General features: G+C 40.2%; 1 protein-coding gene across 1 annotated transcript; it reads left to right on the top strand.

Moving 5' to 3' along the window:
• Positions 1 to 1,879: 1,879 nt before the first annotated feature.
• LOC111229863 (1-phosphatidylinositol 4,5-bisphosphate phosphodiesterase zeta-1-like) lies at positions 1,880 to 18,218 on the top strand. The gene is made up of 11 exons (XM_022756357.1): positions 1,880 to 2,069; positions 4,460 to 4,661; positions 7,241 to 7,385; positions 7,694 to 7,846; positions 9,504 to 9,689; positions 9,812 to 9,959; positions 11,038 to 11,154; positions 12,870 to 13,042; positions 14,939 to 15,065; positions 17,744 to 17,893; positions 18,136 to 18,218. The coding sequence occupies exons 1-11, from the start codon at positions 1,880 to 1,882 to the stop codon at positions 18,216 to 18,218; spliced, it is 1,674 nt and encodes a 557-aa protein (XP_022612078.1).
• Positions 18,219 to 18,256: the final 38 nt, after the last annotated feature.

The raw sequence follows: 18,256 nt of genomic DNA, 5'->3' as shown, positions 1-18,256 counted from the left end.
TTTGACCGGATGGTGCTTAATAAAAGGTTAAAGGAACAACAAACCTAGGATTCATCCTCTGAAAACAATGAGTGTCTGCACAAAATTACATGGCAATCCATCCAACAGTTGTCAATACACCAAAGTGGTGAATTGACCTACTTCCCGACATTGCCAATCCCTCCTAGCATGGCTAACCACCAAATAACAGCTTGGTAAAGAAGGATGTTTGGATGTTTGCAAACTATTCAAAATGGCCGAATTTTGCTTCTTCCTTTTGTTTCAGGAGTTATGAGCCAAAATGCAGAGTTTGCAAACGTAGAGCTTTATAAATGATGCAAAATAATTAGTGTATTGTGACTTAGCTTGGTCAAAACAAGAGCATATTTGATTACTGTGTACTGTGTTGTCACTTTTTCTAATCACACTGAGATGTAATGACTTTGTCAAAAATATGAAAGGGAAAGACTACTCACTACAGACAATGTGCACCATGCAGAAACATGAAGGTAAAAGTTATTTCTTCACATATCCTATTCTGTCTGTTTTTTCCATGGCTCATGTCTGAAAAATGAGAGGAGACAGACGGTGGGTGAGTTTTAATCTTCCTGTGCCATACTTCAGAGAAAGCCATATGCAATACAATTACAATCTTTGATATTCTTTTATACAGCATGCCCATAGAATCAGAATGTTTTGTCACTATGGCAACAACTTTGTGTACTTCCCCAGAGACCTGCTGAAAAAGTCAGATTGTTTTGATTTTTATAACCAGCTGATTTCCTGTTAAAATATTCATACCACAGGAGCACAGAGACCATTGATATCTGAGGTAGGCTGTTGTTTACATGATATCTTATTGAGTTTTCAGTTAAAACTTGACATTTCAGTCCCACTGGTGTTGTATTCCTCAGTGAGAGTGGTTTACTGGCTGGGAAACATTAACACGCTAACTATGAAGGACCTTTATGTAAGATCTCTGACTTTTCTTGGGTTAATGGTCAGCTATTAGTGATTTTACACGCAATACACCACTTTACGGGGACCTCTTGTTTCAGATACAGTTACTGCAGGTTCTGCATAAAAGGTTCATGAAGATCATTGTAGATCTGGTTGCTTTGTGTTGCTCACACTGAGGCGACAGATGCAGCAGGGGACCGACCCACTGCAGTGTACCCAGTGACAGCACAGGCTTAGGCATATGTCTGAACTGTGAAGGGCTGCAGAACAGAGAGATGAAAGGTATGGAGGGAAAAGACACATACAAAGCCAGAGAAAGTCACAGACACCTTTGTCTCACTGACTGAGAGGAATGACAAGGAGTGGAGAGGGACTACAATGAGAAAGCCACATAGAAGTTGCCTTAGTATTTGATGGAAGTAAGAGATACAGAGAGTGGAGGGAGGGAGGCAGGAGTAGAGGGTGAGAGGGTGGGAGAACTTTGTGCAGAGTGAGAACCCTGACTTCTCTCTTATTCTCTCTCGTGCTGAATTTTGAAAAAGTAGAATTTTAACAGTGAGCTCAGGTAAATGTTGGGATACATCTGAGGTCTGACATTTCTTTTAGTATTTCCTGTATATTTTAAGATAACAAGTGATGTGCTTTGTCTTATATCTACAAGATGACAATGTGAAGAATAATGTGAAGTGGTGTGTTTTAAATGGACCTAATTTATTATTACGTCTCAATTTCCTTCTACACCATCATGATGGTGTAGAAGAAAGTCTTGCAGGAAATTGAGACGTAATAATAAATTACTTGTAGCCACATGCAATATTCTTCTCAGAATTGCAATTGATGATTTTATACAAGTTGTAAGTTTCACAAAGAAACTAAAGAATAACTTCCCAGGATCAATGACAAGGGATTGAGAGGCTATAATGATTGTGTGCAGGGCAAGATGAGGAAAAGCAAGGCCCCCTCCTCCAGGAGGGCTGAAATCCAGCATCTGTACCAATGCTACACCTCAGGCCAGAGGACTCTGCCTGCCTGCGCTCTCCTCAGGTTCCTCCACAAGGAGCAGATGCAACTCACAGCAAATACAGAGACAGCAGAGAATTTAATTGACAGATATGAGATTGAAGAAAGAGGTGAGTGAAGGGAGAACTGTGTGCTATGTCAGACTACGTACTGCCCATTTCTATGGCAAAAAAATGACTCTAATATTTAAGGACTAAGACTTTGTCACATAATCATGCTAATTTAGTTATAACAGAAATTAAGGTCTGTGCTCCAGTGGTGTCTGGCCTTCAAAGTGATTTGCTGTTAGCCCAGAGGCAGGTGGTTTAAATGATGAAGAAGGAAAATGGAAGAATCAGGCACATCAGTGGACTCGTAGACCAGATGTTGTCTAGGGCCGAGTATACTGTGGGATTATTTACACCACCACAAATAGCAAAACAGGGAAACAACAACACAAGGCTGGACACTACTCTTTGCTGAATCAAAACTTTTTCACTTTATGGTATCATCTTTGAGTAGGAGAGGGTTTTGAGGAGCAGTTTTTTAGCTCTTAGAACCTGTTTTCTAAATATGCTGCATACAATAGATTACTGTCAATAAACTAATTTACCTGAATACAGACAAGGTGTAAGATTGATATTTGGTGTCAAAGCTCTGACCTATAGACCAAGATGAGGATTGGGGAGTGTTGAATAATGTTTTTTTTAAATTGCATCATAGTTTCTGAATTCATCTGAAATTTAACCAGAATTTCAGTGAACTGATCTAAACTGCTGAACGTAAAAGCAGGTCCACAAGATGTAATCCCTAGGTTCAGCCTACCATTAGTAGCACAGACAATATAATAGACCTTTTTCACAGCACACATTTTTTACTTGTCACAGCAGGCAGAGCACAGTAAGCCATGACAATGAGCCAGCATGGACAATGCGAGGACGCGGGAGCAAGCTGACATACATGGAATTGATTTCAATGACATTGATCACACTTGTGCTTTTCCTGCTATAACCTATGATACAGGTTTATATTAAGCTCAGTGACTCTATGTTTCTTAAAGCAATGGTCATTAGAAAACTTTTTCTCCAAGGGGAGAGGGAACCCAGCACATCACAGGCACATACTTCAGAACAATACTCAAGTATTGTAAAAGTACCTCAAAATTGTACTTAAGCACAGTACTTAGTGTAAATGTACTTAAATACTTTACACCACTTTCAATACAATTACTTAGCCTTCAGCACACATGGATTTTTAATATTGTTCAATTACCCAACCAGTTACAACTGAATTCCTGAGTGAAAACAAAGGGGGTGCCTATTATAAAAGCTAATATCAAAAAAGAAAAAGACTAACTAAACCACCACAGCCACAATAAACACTATATTGATGTTAAAACATATCTCTAAAACAACCAATCCTCCATTGCCTCACTGCTCACGACTGCGCACCATTATTGTAATGAAATGCCAAGCCAACACTGGAAATGAAAGGGTGATCTATCAGCTAGCTAACATTAGTTAGCTAAACTGTAATTTCAGGCAAAAGTTAGAAACTAGCTATCATACGTACTTGACACAGTCTAATTCAGAAACTCTGAAAGTAAGAGAGTTAAGTGTATTAAACAAGCTAGATTGTTAGCTACTGCTACTTACATTTGCATACAGTGTCTCTATTTGTTTGCATGAATACGGGGGCACGGAATTGATGACACGAGCCATTGATCGGAGTGACGCAGGCATAAGGGACGTTCACGTCTGTGAACGTCAAGGTTAATAAATGGTATAGTCCAATGTAGGGGTGTCTGAAATCGTATTACAAGATTCTTCCAGGCATGATTATGGAAAATACATTACAATATTTACAATTACAGGTAAGAGGAATATATAAATGTTTCATTATTTGTACTTGCTGGAACTGTTTAAGTGAGTACTGCTGTTCACCTAGTAATCTTTACCAAGTAGATACATTTTGAGAGGGCTAGTTTATAGCCATGCTAGTGGCTTGGATGTACAGATGACAAGATTTTGTCTGTTGGTTGTTCTAGACTGGAATATCTCAATAACTAGTACATGGAGTGCCCTGATATTTTGCACAGTAATGGTGCCCTAAGGATGATTTCTAATGACTCTGGTGAGCCACTGACTTTTCTTTTAGTCCCAGCAGCAGGCCTAATACTTTGGTTTAAATATTTGTAAAATTAAAGACATTTCCTCCAGCCTACTTTGTGTTTTGTGTTAGCAGGCTAACATGCTAAACTTAGATGATGATCATGGTGAACACTACCTGCTAAACATCAGCATTTTAGCATTGTCATTGTGAGAATGACAGTATGCTGATGCTTGCATTTAGCTGAAAAAACCACTGTGTCTTGACATTATTAATTTGAATAGTTTTAATATGGCAACACCAGGAACAGTACTTCTGTTTCGTAAAACTGCTTTGCAGCTGGTAGAGGAACTGATACTGCTTATGACCGTCGCTGACAGTGTTGCTACTTTGCTCCTTCCTCTTCCTCCAGCCAGAGAAAGCAGGTTCATGACATTTGAGGGATTCCTGAGGTACATGGAGTCCAAAGACTGCTGCGTGTTTGACCAGACCCATGCATCGGTGTACCAAGACATGGATCAGCCTCTCAGCAGCTACGTCATCTCCTCATCACACAACACCTACCTGACTGGAGATCAGCTAGTAGGAAAAAGCCACCTGGACGCCTATGTTTGGTAAGAAAGTATAGTATGTACAATACAGTTTTTGTTCTTCATCATGATGCAGCACTTGAGAAAACAACCTCCACTTCCAGAGAAAAATTACCTCTATGATTCTTCACAAATTATGTTTTTACCTCTGTAACCTGTGCAATATATGAAATTGCACGGACACAGGTTAAGGACTATTTGCAAATTAGTCAACATGAGCTAATCTGCTAAATCCTGGATATTTCATTACTCTTTTTTTTATGTAGGTCAAAACAAATGATAAGGCCAATTTAAAAGAGATTTAGCTCTGATACAGAAATGCCCCTCAACACATTATCCTATCCTTAAGATCTCTCCTTCAAACCTACATGTGTTATCTGGATAGTGTCTTTTTCTCTTATTTCATTGACCCACTCATGTGCTGAGGCAGACAGTGAAATTGCTGTGGTCCCTTTATGGGACAATGGAGGTGATTACAAAAGGGGCTGATTGCAGCAGAAGTGCTGTATTTATGGTCCCTGTGAAAGTGCTGAGCGCCCTGGCCGGCTGGTAGAGTGGAACACTCCAGCCTAGTGGCCTGGTAGCTCTGGTTTACTTAGATAATGAAAGAGTCATCTCAAGAGGACAACAAAGTGGCAGGAGGTGACTTTTAACCATCCCTCTTGCTCACATAAACAAATAACCAAAAAATGTTTTATAAAAGAAAAACATGAAAGGAAATTAACAGTATAATTAATTTCTAATTCAATTTGCTTTTTATGTAATATATTTTTTTCAACAGTGGGGCTAAACCTATAATTGTGAATGTCAGTGAGTGACTCATAGTTGAGTGATCATATACAGTATCTAGGAACTTCCACCAGCTGTGTGTGTGGACTTTGCCTGAGCTGTGTTTGTGTTTCAGTTCAGTCTCTGACAGATCTCAGAACAGTTTGTTTCTGCTGTTTCTCTCCAGTCTCTGGCATGTTCATGGAGTAGATTCATAAAACCATGGGATGAATGCGAATGTTTAACTTTTGCACATTAGCACAGTTCTCATCACCTAGACCATAGTAGCTTCTATTCACTTCCACTCACTTCTTTCAGACTTAATGTACAATTATGTACATTTTACAACCTAAAATTTGTTTCATGTTCTGTCTGTTTGTCTTGTTTGTTTAATCACGAACAGAAATGTATTAAACAATGCTGGAATGCTGTAACTGCATTTTGTAACAAAGGACAGTTCATCGACCAGCCCACCACCTCTGTGCAGCACCTCTGACTATGGTGGAGGTTACCTGATACTGAATGTATTGTTTTGTGCAGGCATGACCACACCACACCTAGTAACTTCACTGCCATGTCAAGTCTCAGGGAAGTGAATACAGTGATTTGTCATTTTTACATATCTGTTTGTATATGTATTAGGCAAACACGATACCCTGTGTTAATTAGTGAGATGTAGAGGTGCTGCTGGTGTATTTTTGAACATTGGAGAGAGCCAGGCTAATTGTTTCCCTCATTCTTCAGTCTGTATGCTAAGCTAGGTTAGGCTAGTTGTTTCTAGATCTAGTTCCATACTGAACACAGAGATATGAAAGTGGTATCAATTTTCTTATGTAACTCTTTGAAAGAAGGCAAAAAAGCCTTTCCTAAATGTTGAACTTGAATTTCTTTGTAAATAAAAATAAAACCAAACAGCCAAAATAAAAATGATTTAAAAAGATATTAAAATAGATCAAAGTGAGCCTTGATCCTCCAGGCATTCATTCTCTGAAATGCAGGAGGCAATCACAACATGATACTATGACTATACTTTGCTCACAATAACAGAGGCACACAGCAGTTATACTGTGTAATGCACAATTTAGAATGAGACAATCATCATGACATTTTTGTGATTCTGGAGAAAAACATAACTGAGATGAAAGACTGTAGAGACAGTATCTAACAACATCCATAGACGTGTGTGCCCTAATTTGAATTTAAAACAGCAATAAACTCGTAGAAAAGGCCGAATTCATAAAAAGAAGAACTATTTCACAGTTGTGAGTGTCTGGAGTAAAAGGGTGATATAACTTTGCATCAGAAGTTACAAGAAAATGTACCATTGTATAGTGATTATTTGCCCCACCTCTGCTGTGAAAGCCAAATAGTTTTTGTCCACCGCCAACAGAAAGCAATATCTTGCAAAGCCAAGATACATTCTGTACAAACGACCGTATTTTTATGTGAAGAAAACACAGAAATGGAAATTTAAGAGCAGCATTTTCTGGTGTCACATTAGGAGAGGCTCCAGATCCACTCAGACAGAAGAAGCTATTGGAATAAATTATTAGATTTTAATGTTTATTATAGATTATTCATGGTAGTTAATAAAAATTTCTCCCATTGTGATGGCTTGACTTGTCAGAAAGCTTGAAAGATCTTGTGTTTGGAAAAGAAATGGCCCAGTTTGTGCCTCACCTCTTCACTTTTAATTTCTCACACAGCACATTTTAAGTGCTTATCATAGCCTTGCCACAGCTAAGTGTATATATATGTGTTTCTTTATGTGTGTGTGTGTGTGTGTGTGTGTGTGTGTGTGTGTGTGTGTGTGTGTGTGTGTGTGTTTGGCACAGTGCTCTGAGGAAAGGCTGCCGCTGTCTAGAGATTGACTGCTGGGATGGGCCAGATATGGAGCCTGTAGTCTACCATGGCTACACCCTGACCACAAAGATATTCTTTAAGGATGTCATCACCACTGTGGAGCAACATGCCTTTGAGGTAACAGCATGTAATATGTTACCTGACATATATTTCCTGGAGTGGTGCCCCAGGCATCAAACTCAATGTCCACCCCTGCCTCTCCAGGCTCCAGAAGACCCCACTGAGCTGCCCTTGCTCTAATTAATCTCTAAGCATCTCTGATAGTAAGTTGTCTTTGATTCAGGCGGTTCAGGCCATTCTCTGTGATGTGTGTGTGTGACTGAAGACATTGCAGAGAGAGCAGAAGACTACATCAAGGTTGATGCTAATTGTTGGAAATAAGGGTTGGATGCTGATTTTTTTCTGGTGGGATTATTTCCTGACAGGTGTCTGCTTACCCAGTGATCCTGTCATTGGAAAACCATTGTTCCCGGGAGCAGCAAGAGGTCATGGCCCACTACCTTATCTCTATCCTGGGGGAGAAGCTGCTGAGAAGTCCCTTGGATCACCCAACCACTGGAGACCTCCCAAGCCCAAATGTAAGACTCAGAAGAAGTGAGAGCTTGGCTATCTGAATGGTAGATCAGAAGCAAAATCTGTGTTTAATGTTAGAGCTGTGGGTGCAGGCACGGGGATGATGGTGTTTGTATGTATTAATCTTCATCGTCTGTCACAGCACAGCAAAACACGGGGAAAATTAGACCTTTTTGCTGCCACGGAGGGCCTCATTAGTTTCTTTCTGAGGCTTCCTTTGCCTGTCTCCCCCATTGGGACATAGGGGTAGATGGACGTCTGCAAGGCTCTTTAATCTTTAATCATGAGGTTCAGAGAATCTAATTTGATATGGTTGATCCTGAGAAGTGTCCGTCATTTTAAACACGCTGAGACACTTGACCCGATTGTTCATTTAGAATGAACCTGCTCGGGTTCTCCACTGAAAACATCTGCGTCAACCCATGAGTGAGTGACTGGCCTGAAAGATGCAGGCGCAGTCACTCCAGTCTATTGATAATGACAAGGAGGATGAAGGGTTTTTCTGTCTGTGTGGATCAATGTGTGCTGTCTCGCTGGAGTTTCTTGTCTGCCTCTGACTTCGACTGCTTTGGAATTTACTGCAAAAAAGGAGTTATGTTTTATCCTGAGTGTGCATATAAGATTATTTTCCCCCCATATCTCCCATATCTTTTTTTATCTCTATGACTCAGGAAGGGTGGGCTTATGTAGGAGCCTCAGCGCTAATGGTTTAATCTTCACTCTTAACCCCGAGCAAGTCACTGAATCAGTGTTCATGTGTCAAATTCATGCAGCTTCAGACCCAAGTTGCCATCCAATTATGAAAGTGGAACCAATATGCAATGCCCAGAGTTTTTCATTACTTTATTCCCCCCTCTAACCAGTTAGAGCAGAGGTTTTCAATCTATTTACCAAATTGTCAAAACCACTGGAAGGATGGTAAACCCAATTGTCTGCTCTCTATTTATCCATGGTGTTATTGTGGGGTTAGAATAAGCCATAGTTTGTTCACAAGTTATTGCTCTTCTTTATTTTTTAATATCAACATGAGGCAAAATTCTCTTCAAGAACCTCGTATAACATCCTAAATTACATCGACATAAGCAAAGCCTCTATCATTTTGTGTAGCAGCAATGTAAAATGAAAGAGTTCAGTGCCAAAGGAAGCTTTGGAGCTTGTAATTTTCATACTACATGGGTTTTTACAGGTTGTTAATGTCGGCAGCTCTGTAATTATTTTGCATATTTTTGCCTGTGCATACAGTATATGTGACACTGACAGGGTGACATCCTGTCGTGTAACTCCCCATGGAGCTGCTTCCAAATTGGAGACTATAATGTTTTTTACTTTTAGCATATCACAGCTCATCTGCACAGAGAGACTTGTAGAGTGCTGACAGATTTGGAGCCGGGGTGGTAAGATGTAGCAGCAGATGTGTGATTCAGTGATTTGGGTCACCTGCTGTTTTTTGCTTCTTTATCCTAGTATACCTGGCTGTGTGATGTGGATGTGTCTACTGAAGTATAGGTTCTTTGTGACAAATCATAGAGGGGGTGGTTTGCGCAAAAGGAGTGTTTTGAGGTTTTACGAGTTTGGTGTGAATGTCTGTACCCATGATTAAGATGACTTTGCATTTATTCACATTTGAATTCATACTATAATGTGTATTTGTGGGGACGCCAGGACCTGAAGTATAAGATCCTCATCAAGAATAAAAAGTTAAAGCCTCAGTTGAAGGCAGAGGAGGCATCAGGGACAGAGGCAGAGGAGAGTGTAGATGAGGGCGAGGATGATGATGATGAGGAGGATGAGGATCTTCAAACCAAAACAAAGTTCTGGTCTCCCAGCAAGGCAGGGTCAAAGAAGGAAGTAAGTGAGGACAAGAACAGTTTGAAGCACATGTAGACATTTTTAATGAGAACAAATAGATAAAGCTGCTGTCTTTGTTTTGTCCTCCTCTCTTACTTAAATGTAACGAGTAGAAGAAGAAGGTTGTGGTGGCTGAGGCTTTATCTGACCTGGTCATATACACCAGGTCTGTTAAGTTCATCAGCTTCACTCACTCTAAGGATAATCAGAACTACTATGAGAACACGTCTATGGCGGAGAAGAAAGCGCGCAAGCTAGCCAAAGCCTCAGGTACAATGTCATTTATTGATTTGAAATCATGAGACAAAGGAAGCGTGATTTAGAAATAATAAAAGACTGTGTATAATTAATTGCAAATATTATATTACATATTAAATGTCATTGTGATGAGCCCAGCAGATTCACATGATTTATAGATCTATTGAGCTCAAAGGAGAAGTCCCTGCAGATCATCTCTGGAAAAGAAATGCAATTATACCCAAGGCCATAAACCTCCATAATAGCGAAAGCAAAACATATTAAACATGACATATACAACATAAGGGAGTACTTTTTAGGGAATAAAGCACAACAGCACAGGCCCAGAAATGCGCCTTATATCCCCAATGTTCGGGAAGTGAAAAGAGCCCACAGAGGTTTGAATCAACTGATAATCAGTTAAACTGTCATCACGCTACTGTGCGGCAATATATTGGAGAAGCAGAGTGATGTAGAGAAATGAAATCTGTTTCTGCTGAGGAGAAATGACACTTTCCAGACACACACAAATGTTATGAGCTAGTTGGCTTGGCTTGCAGGCACCATGAACAGTCTCAGCTACTGTGAAGCTCTAAAAAACCTTGTAGTGTCTTGTCATTGTCAGTCCCTACAGGCAAATGACACAGCTATGGTGCGATCACAGGCTGTAGCTGTGTGCAAGTTTTTCCTAGTCTATCCAGAAAGAAGGAAATTATTGAGGCTGGAAAACTTGATCAGGACAAACCTCACATCACATTCAGGTTTCATCATGTATTCTTTAGAAAAAAAATAGATTTGACACTAAATTAAAATGATGATAATTTGTGTGTCTTATTTACAGATTCCTGATACAGTTAATGTTTTGAATAAAAGCAACAAGAATCATATCTGTACTGTCAAGAATCTACAATGACAGATTGGAAAATTACAATCTTGTAACCATGCTACTGCTTTCACTGTGTCACTGCATCACATAGTCATTGTGACTAAGTCAGATAGAATTAGTCATAGGAAAGTCACCTGTGAAGTTTGAATCACTGAACTTCCTCATCAATAAATATTTGTCAGACGAGACCTCTGACCTTTGTGTGTCGTGTGTTGCCAATCTCAGGTGCAGATTTTGTTCGCCATAACCAGAAGTTCCTCAGCAGGATTTACCCAGCAGGCTCGAGGACATCTTCGTCCAATTACAACCCTCAGGAGTTTTGGAACGTCGGCTCGCAGCTTGGTGAGTCGGACATCACATCTGCGAGTACAAATAAGATATCGTCAAATTTCATACACATGCATTTATATATGCATACACGTTTATTGAGGCAGAGGAATCTGAATCTGAATTACAAATTTCCAAACTGCTATAAAGGATTCTAATAACTGGATCTAATTCACCTCAGTAAATTATATATTGAATAATTGAAAAAAATAATGATGAATAAATTAACCCATCAATAAGCTGATAACATTATTAGGTATTTAATTTATTGATTTGCTGATATGTAAATGGGATAGTAAAAAAAATATAGTAACACAAAATATGTGAAATATGTAAATATGTCAACCTAAAAGAGGTAACACAATTTCCCCAAAGTTACTCTTATTTTCTTGCCAACTATGTTTCTGTTTTGGTTGAAATTAAATCCCTGACAACATGAATTCAAAAAAAAAAAATGAAATGAAATTTTTCTTTTTCAATTTGCTTTGTGTCATCAGTTTCAACAGGAATCAAAACGTTCCCAACACACAAAGAACAACCACCACAATCCATTACAAGTTTTGAAACGGAGCGAAGCGCAGTCTGGAAACTTTTATTGTCAAACTTCAAAGGGAACAACCTGGCCAAATGTCCTGTCGATTAGCAGTGAAAAGAACATTTCATTCCGGTCCACAGCCTGACCACCTCATCTGTGTTTTCCCCTGGAGCAAGTCCTCTCCTGGCCCTTATCACACCTGTTCTAAATCGATTTGTACCCTCCTAAATGTGCTTTTCTTTTTTCTTCTTTAAACTACATCCTTGCCTGGGTCACAGCTTAGTTTTTTCGCACAGTTATCATCTCTTTAGAGCCCAGCATGAGCACTGGGCTTAACACCATATCACACATGCAGTAGCAACGACCAAGAGAAATCTGAGCTTTGCTTCAAAAGTCATACATAAACATTATGTCCTCAAACTCTCTGGAAATGTGTGATTCACCCGTGAGCTTAAAGTCACTACCTTGATCTGTCTGGCACTGTCTTGGCCAGTGGTCTTGTCACTGTGCCTGTCTTACACATCCTCTTCATCCGTCACCATCGCTCAGTCAGCCATCCACCGACTCTGACATGGAGCCCTGCTGATTGCTGCGCAGACTGTACATGCTGCGGTGGCAGCTGTGCAGATGGTGATCGGCACTTTTCACAGTTGCAGGAGACTGCGGTACAAAGCAGCAGCCTGGATGGATCATTTACAGTTAGATGAGCAGAAGATTCACTGGGTCCCTGTGAAATACACGAGAAGTATATGAAACTATGCATTAGTTAGAACAAAATTAAATATAAATTTTGCATTATTAATTATCTGTTAGTCCCGGCTAACCATAATTAAGATCTATGAATGCAGCACAGCTATGCAGCACACCTGCCAACACAGAGTGAGCTTTGCACTGCAGAAAATCCCACTACACGTACACCCGCTGCACAGTTGGTGATTGTGAATGCCTCCCTGATGCAATGTATGCCATTTGTTGTGGAAACATTTCAAGTCATTGTATAATTTAGCTCCCTCCTGGAGAATGAACAAGAGTTTTAGAAAATGGAAGATATGCAGAGAGATCATCTCATGCAGCTTGTTTTATTTTAACAAGCTTCAGGCATTCTCAATTTTGTTCCCATAAATCTTTTTTTGTTGCTGCTGTGTGGCTCCTGGTTTTCATTGTCCCAATGCTGTTGTCCCGTGGTGTTTTGCAGTGGCTCTCAATTTCCAGTCTCTGGGCTTGCCTATGGACCTTAATGGTGGCCGTTTCCAGGACAACGGGGGCTGTGGATACATCCTGAAGCCAGCGGTGCTCATGTCCAGTCAGAGCAGCTTTGATCCTGGATGTAGCCACCACAGGCTCAAACCCACACACCTGCTGCTCAAGGTAGCTACGGAGCACTGGACGCTGAATAATCCACTCAGGGTGGATTTATGGATTAAGGTGTAATGTTAGAGGACTGTGCGCGTGTGTGTGCTTTACATGCATGTATGCGTGTGTCTATGCCTCACAATCTAGGGCATTGTGTAGCGAAGCTCATTCTTACCCTTTGCCTCTAGACAAATGTTGCTGTGAACCAGCTATGATGTAAAACTCCCTGAGAGTGTCTGCGTTTAATTAGATTATCTCCCTCAGAAAGTAAAGGGAGAGGAGAGAGAGGGGGATCTAATACAATTAGACCCAGGGTCCAATTAATAAATCATCCCTTTTCCATTATTTTAAGCATCTTGGGACACAGTTATAGCAGAACTTGTTATGTACAGTATCTAAGTCACATGACAAAAAGGTGGATGAAGCTGTAGAGAGCACAATCACAAACAGTCATGTTTATAGTGTGTGCATAAGGACCACAGTCAACACACGATAAGTCCAATTACAGAGATACAACAATTTGCTCACGTGCAGAACATAGTGGTGGGAGTCAGAGATATCTGGTGCTTTGTACAGCAAAGACAATATGAGGAATTGCATGGGATCACATGGGACTCACAGAGACTTACTGCAGAGGAAGGAGATGAGTACAAGAGCTAGGTGTCATCCAAGTTGGAAGTGAATCCCTCTCAAACAACTAAAAGCATGCTCTGAGTGCTGCAGCACAAGTGCTTCATATTGTTTTGTTCTTTTTCTGTGTCAAGGTGCAGAGTGGAGTGAGTATCCAGAGTAAAAGATGTTGTTAGATTTTTTTAAATGTCAGTTTTCAATGCGATCATCACAAACATAATTCCATTTATCTCCATTTTATTGGGTGTTGAAGCTGAACAATCACAAGTTAGTGATTAAATATCCTTTTACTCATGTTCTTAAACAGACTGAAGCTTAGTCTATGTGGGTTCATATGTTTCAGCTGGATCCTGTCATGGATCTTGGGCTATCAGCACAGGCACAATAGTAACTGTACTAAATGTACTTGTATCTGTTGCTTTAAAGTGCCTCTACTATAAGTCATTGATCTGCTGTACTTCTGATGAAGGAAATCTTGATCAGACAACACTTCATGAGGATGTATAGACTCTCACAAGTTAAAAGCACATCAGACATTGTCTTCTATTAGAATATGTACACACACTGTATATCTTCCCAGCACACTGCATGAAATATAAATGCGGTGTGCTCTGTTTTTGGATGCCCTGGGAAAAACCCAAACTTTATTTATTCAAATCATCACTGGGTTATTTGATCACTTCAGGGAAAACCCTGCAATCTTGCCTCAGCTCTCAACTCAGTGGCAATCAGAGTCATGAGTAGCATTCAGTGTTGTTACTTAGGTAAGGTCGGTTTTCAATTTTTAAAGATTAAATTATTCATCTGCTCGGGAAAACAATATTTTCCCTTGAGCTTTCATGAGTCTATTTAGCATAAAACTGTCAACTATAAACAATGGTCTGTTTTCAAATCTTCATGAAATGACAACTCCAAACAGCTATCTGTGCACTCAGAAGTATGGACCATTGTTGTTATGAAGCAGAATAATGCAGTGTTTTGTAGCATGACTTTAAGAGAGGAAAGGGACTATAATTCTGGGCCAGACACTGTAAAGCTCCATCAATGCCAAGCGGGGCATGTCATGATAAGTACAAGCAGGTTTGTCTTTGATCAGGGCCAGGGAAGGGAAGGCTCAGTGTGAGAGGACTGCAGATAAGCCTGCCTCTCTCCAGACTAGTGTAATTACAGCACTCTCCTCTCCTCTCCTCTCTTTTCCCTTCTCTTTTTAATTTACTGTTTATCCCTGGTTTCAATTGTATTCTCATAATCCCCCTGTGTGACTCTCCATATCACCTACAGGTGATCAGTGGGTCCAACCTACCTGTTCCCAGGAGTGGCAAAGCTCTGGACCCCTTTGTCAGAGTGGAGATTCATGGGATTGCATCTGACTCCCGCAGAAAAAGCACACATACTGTCAAAAACAATTGTAAGTACTGCAATTCAAACTGTACACTGGTCATGTTCGAGCATCTCAACACACAGCTTGACTGGCTCAGCTCTACTTTGTCAGACCTGTCTCTACTTTCATCAATCTAAGACATACTTTGTCAGATTTATCTCAAGATCTGTGAGATTCAGCTGATAATATTCAATCTTGTTTTGAGTTTTGCAGGCTCCTGTTCTGTATTTGTTCTTTCTTTCTCACATTAAAAATGGTGCTGATGAGGCAACAGCCATCAGTACTGAAATAATAGACATACAAGACTTAGAGTCTACAGCCATGCTAGCTGCTCTGTGGAGCTGTACTCAGACAAAGCAGTAACAAATATTTGGTCATAAACTAAAGTATTGTACAAATTAAAATGACCTGATGATGGAGCTAGATGAAACGTTGTCACAATTCATCCTAAGGGGGAAATAAATATCAGTACAAAATTTCATACTAATCCATTCAAAAGCCGTTGAGACATTTCATTCATAACCGCAAACATCAACCTTATAGGCATTAGAGGAAAAGTCATGGGATCATCCTTCAAAAACCATGAACATCTTTATGAAACTTCATGGCAATCCATCCATCCACGACCAAAGTGGTGGACTGGCAGGATGAGATTGCCATCCACAATAAAGCCAGAGTTTGCAGATCTCTGGTTTTATTCATAGAAAGTACCAGCACATTGTGGGACAATGTAGACCTTTAAGTGGAAACCACCTGAACTGGATTCTATGCAGTTTTCTATGACAGTATTTTGTGGTGTCTGTAGGGTTTTCCATTACTTCCTTTTAAATGTATTTCCCAGTAAACAGATGTTTGGCTTCTGAAGAGAAATGTGCTGATGAGTTTCTTCAACATGTAGAAGTGTATTTCCTTTGAAGAGAAGTCTGTCATGTCACTATTGCTATGACTGGAAACATGGAGCAGTCACTGCACCCTGGATGAAGGGCTACAGTGATTTTAAGCATCAACTGGATCCTCATGCATACACACATTTTTCATGTTCAGAAGTAACATGGTACCATATCACATCAACATTCATAATGAGTAAGTGTTTATAATGATAACTATGAAAATGATTGTTTGGGTCTTACGTTTACAGCCTGTAACTATCATCAGACTTTCAAGTGTGGGAATTAATCCCTCAGCTGCCGAGGTTTTTGACAGACCTTTCATATTTTAGGTGGTGCTCAGCCCTGAACATGCAGCTTGTTTCCTTTGATTTGAACCTGCATTTTCAAAAATGGCTACACGAAAAAGAACTTAAGACCAAAACATAACATTAAGCGATACAGTGCCGTGTTGCTGCTGCTGAGATGAGACAAAGAGGGTGGGAGAGATAGTAAAGAGTCCTGGAGGGTGCAGAGTGCTTACGCATGAGCATAAATCATAAAATCATTTCACACTATGAAATGGATGAGGTCACTGGTGAATACAAATGAATGTAGATTTAAGAAAATGTAGACAGAACAGAGGAACTGAAGCATATTGCTTTGAATCAGAAATTGGTTGTGAATTGCAGCAGAGGTGACTCATTAGTTATCTACGTGTTCTCTCCTGAACGCCGAGCCCAACACTTGTCATGTATCGTCATCATGACAGGGAGACTATTGTGCATCTGATAATTGCTTATTTTTCTATAGATGGAAAAGTCCATCTACGGGTCTGCCACTTTCAGACTCAACAATTATTAGATGGATTGCCAGGAAATTTTGTCAAAATTCAGGATGGATTGTAATAACTTTCTTAATTTCCTGGGGTGCCCTGGTGGCTCACCTGGTAGAATGCGTACCATAGAGGCGGCCCGGGCTGCTATGACCTGCACATCATCCCCCCTCTCTCCCCAACTTTCCTGTCTCTCTCTCACACTGTGGCTATCCAAATAAAGACAGTAAATGCCTAAAAAAATACTTTAAATTTCCTGACTTTTCCTGTAGTGCCACCAACAGGTCTGAAAATTAATTCAAATTCTTGTAAAACTAATGACATTCCCCTCAGCTGTACTTTTTGTTTAGTGGTAATTATGAAATATTAGCTTGCTAACAGGCATCATGGTTACACTTACTTAACATCAGCCATTGTCACTGTGAGCATGTTAGCAAGCTTACATTTTGAATATCACTTCTTAAAACAAGCTTTTTCAGAGAGGCTTTTCTTTAACTTGTGTCTACAGTTTTGGCTTCATAATAATGTAACTTTGTGTATTGTTTTAAACTTTCAGTAACACATTGTGGCCAGATGAGCAGAAACAAGCTACAAACACAACACTGTCATGGCAAACTCGTTTCTGGACACCTTTAGCTCTGTTTTTGGTCTCTACCAACTCCTGAGGGAAATATCTCACTCTTTAGTCACTAAATGATCCACTATGTTCACCAGCTAGATACCAACTAACCAAATTTTTTTTACTAAAAACTGCCACCTGCTATGAGAGTGGTCAGACTCAGCCAGAACAGTAAAGCTGTGGGCTGAAAGCAAAACACAGATGCTTAAATGCTCCATAGAGCTGAGGAGACCTGCAGAGTCCAGTGATCATTTTCTGTGTGTTTGTCATTACAAATGATCCCTGTCATGTGATCCATTATTAATATAAAATATCTATTATAGACACTAAATCCATCAGTGCTTATTGATGGAAATGAACTGGTTAATTCTGCTTACCATTACAGCTTTGAGTCCTCATTGGGATGCTGACATGAACTTCAACATCAGCGTCCCCGAGCTCTGCCTCATCCGCTTCTGTGTCCGAGATCAGACCGGCCTTCTCAGCAGCGAGTTTGTGGGCCAGTACACTCTGCCCTTCACCAGCCTGAAGAAAGGTGAGCCACAGAGGCAGCGGGTGGGGGGTTGGGAGTCAAATGGAGATAAATTACATGGAGGTGACATTGCGTGACCAATTATTGTATTTCCCTTCATTCACCATGTCAGCATTACTGAAGGTTGGCCTCTGCTCTGTGCTTCAGTTTTTATGGAAATGCTCCAGTGTATCTATATGATGCTTATGTATTTAGCAGCTATACATACATTTCTTTTCATGCCCCCCTTCCTTCTCCACCTCCAGGCTACCGCTGGGTGCCTCTCCTGTCCCGAGACGGATGCAGCCTGGATCCAGCCTCCCTCTTTGTTTTTGTCTGGTATTCCTAAAAACAGCTCTCCCTATCAGACTCTCTCTCTCTCTCTCT

This window comes from Seriola dumerili, unplaced genomic scaffold (assembly GCF_002260705.1).
Source record: "Seriola dumerili isolate Sdu_G_001 unplaced genomic scaffold, Sdu_1.0 BDQW01000242.1, whole genome shotgun sequence".
Classification (NCBI taxonomy): Eukaryota; Metazoa; Chordata; class Actinopteri; order Carangiformes; family Carangidae; genus Seriola; species Seriola dumerili.
The sequence above is the reverse complement of the archived record's forward strand: the minus strand, read 5'-3'. Positions and strand labels throughout refer to the sequence as shown.

Bases quoted from the DNA above. Each gene is read 5' to 3' on its own strand.
- LOC111229863 (XM_022756357.1), top strand. From the start codon at position 1,880: ATGAGGAAAAGCAAGGCCCCCTCCTCCAGGAGGGCTGAAATCCAGCAT. The intron at 2,070-4,459 runs GTGAGTGAAGGG...CTCTTCCTCCAG, and splicing joins ATATGAGATTGAAGAAAGAG to CCAGAGAAAGCAGGTTCATG. The intron at 13,043-14,938 runs GTAGCTACGGAG...TATCACCTACAG, and splicing joins CCACACACCTGCTGCTCAAG to GTGATCAGTGGGTCCAACCT.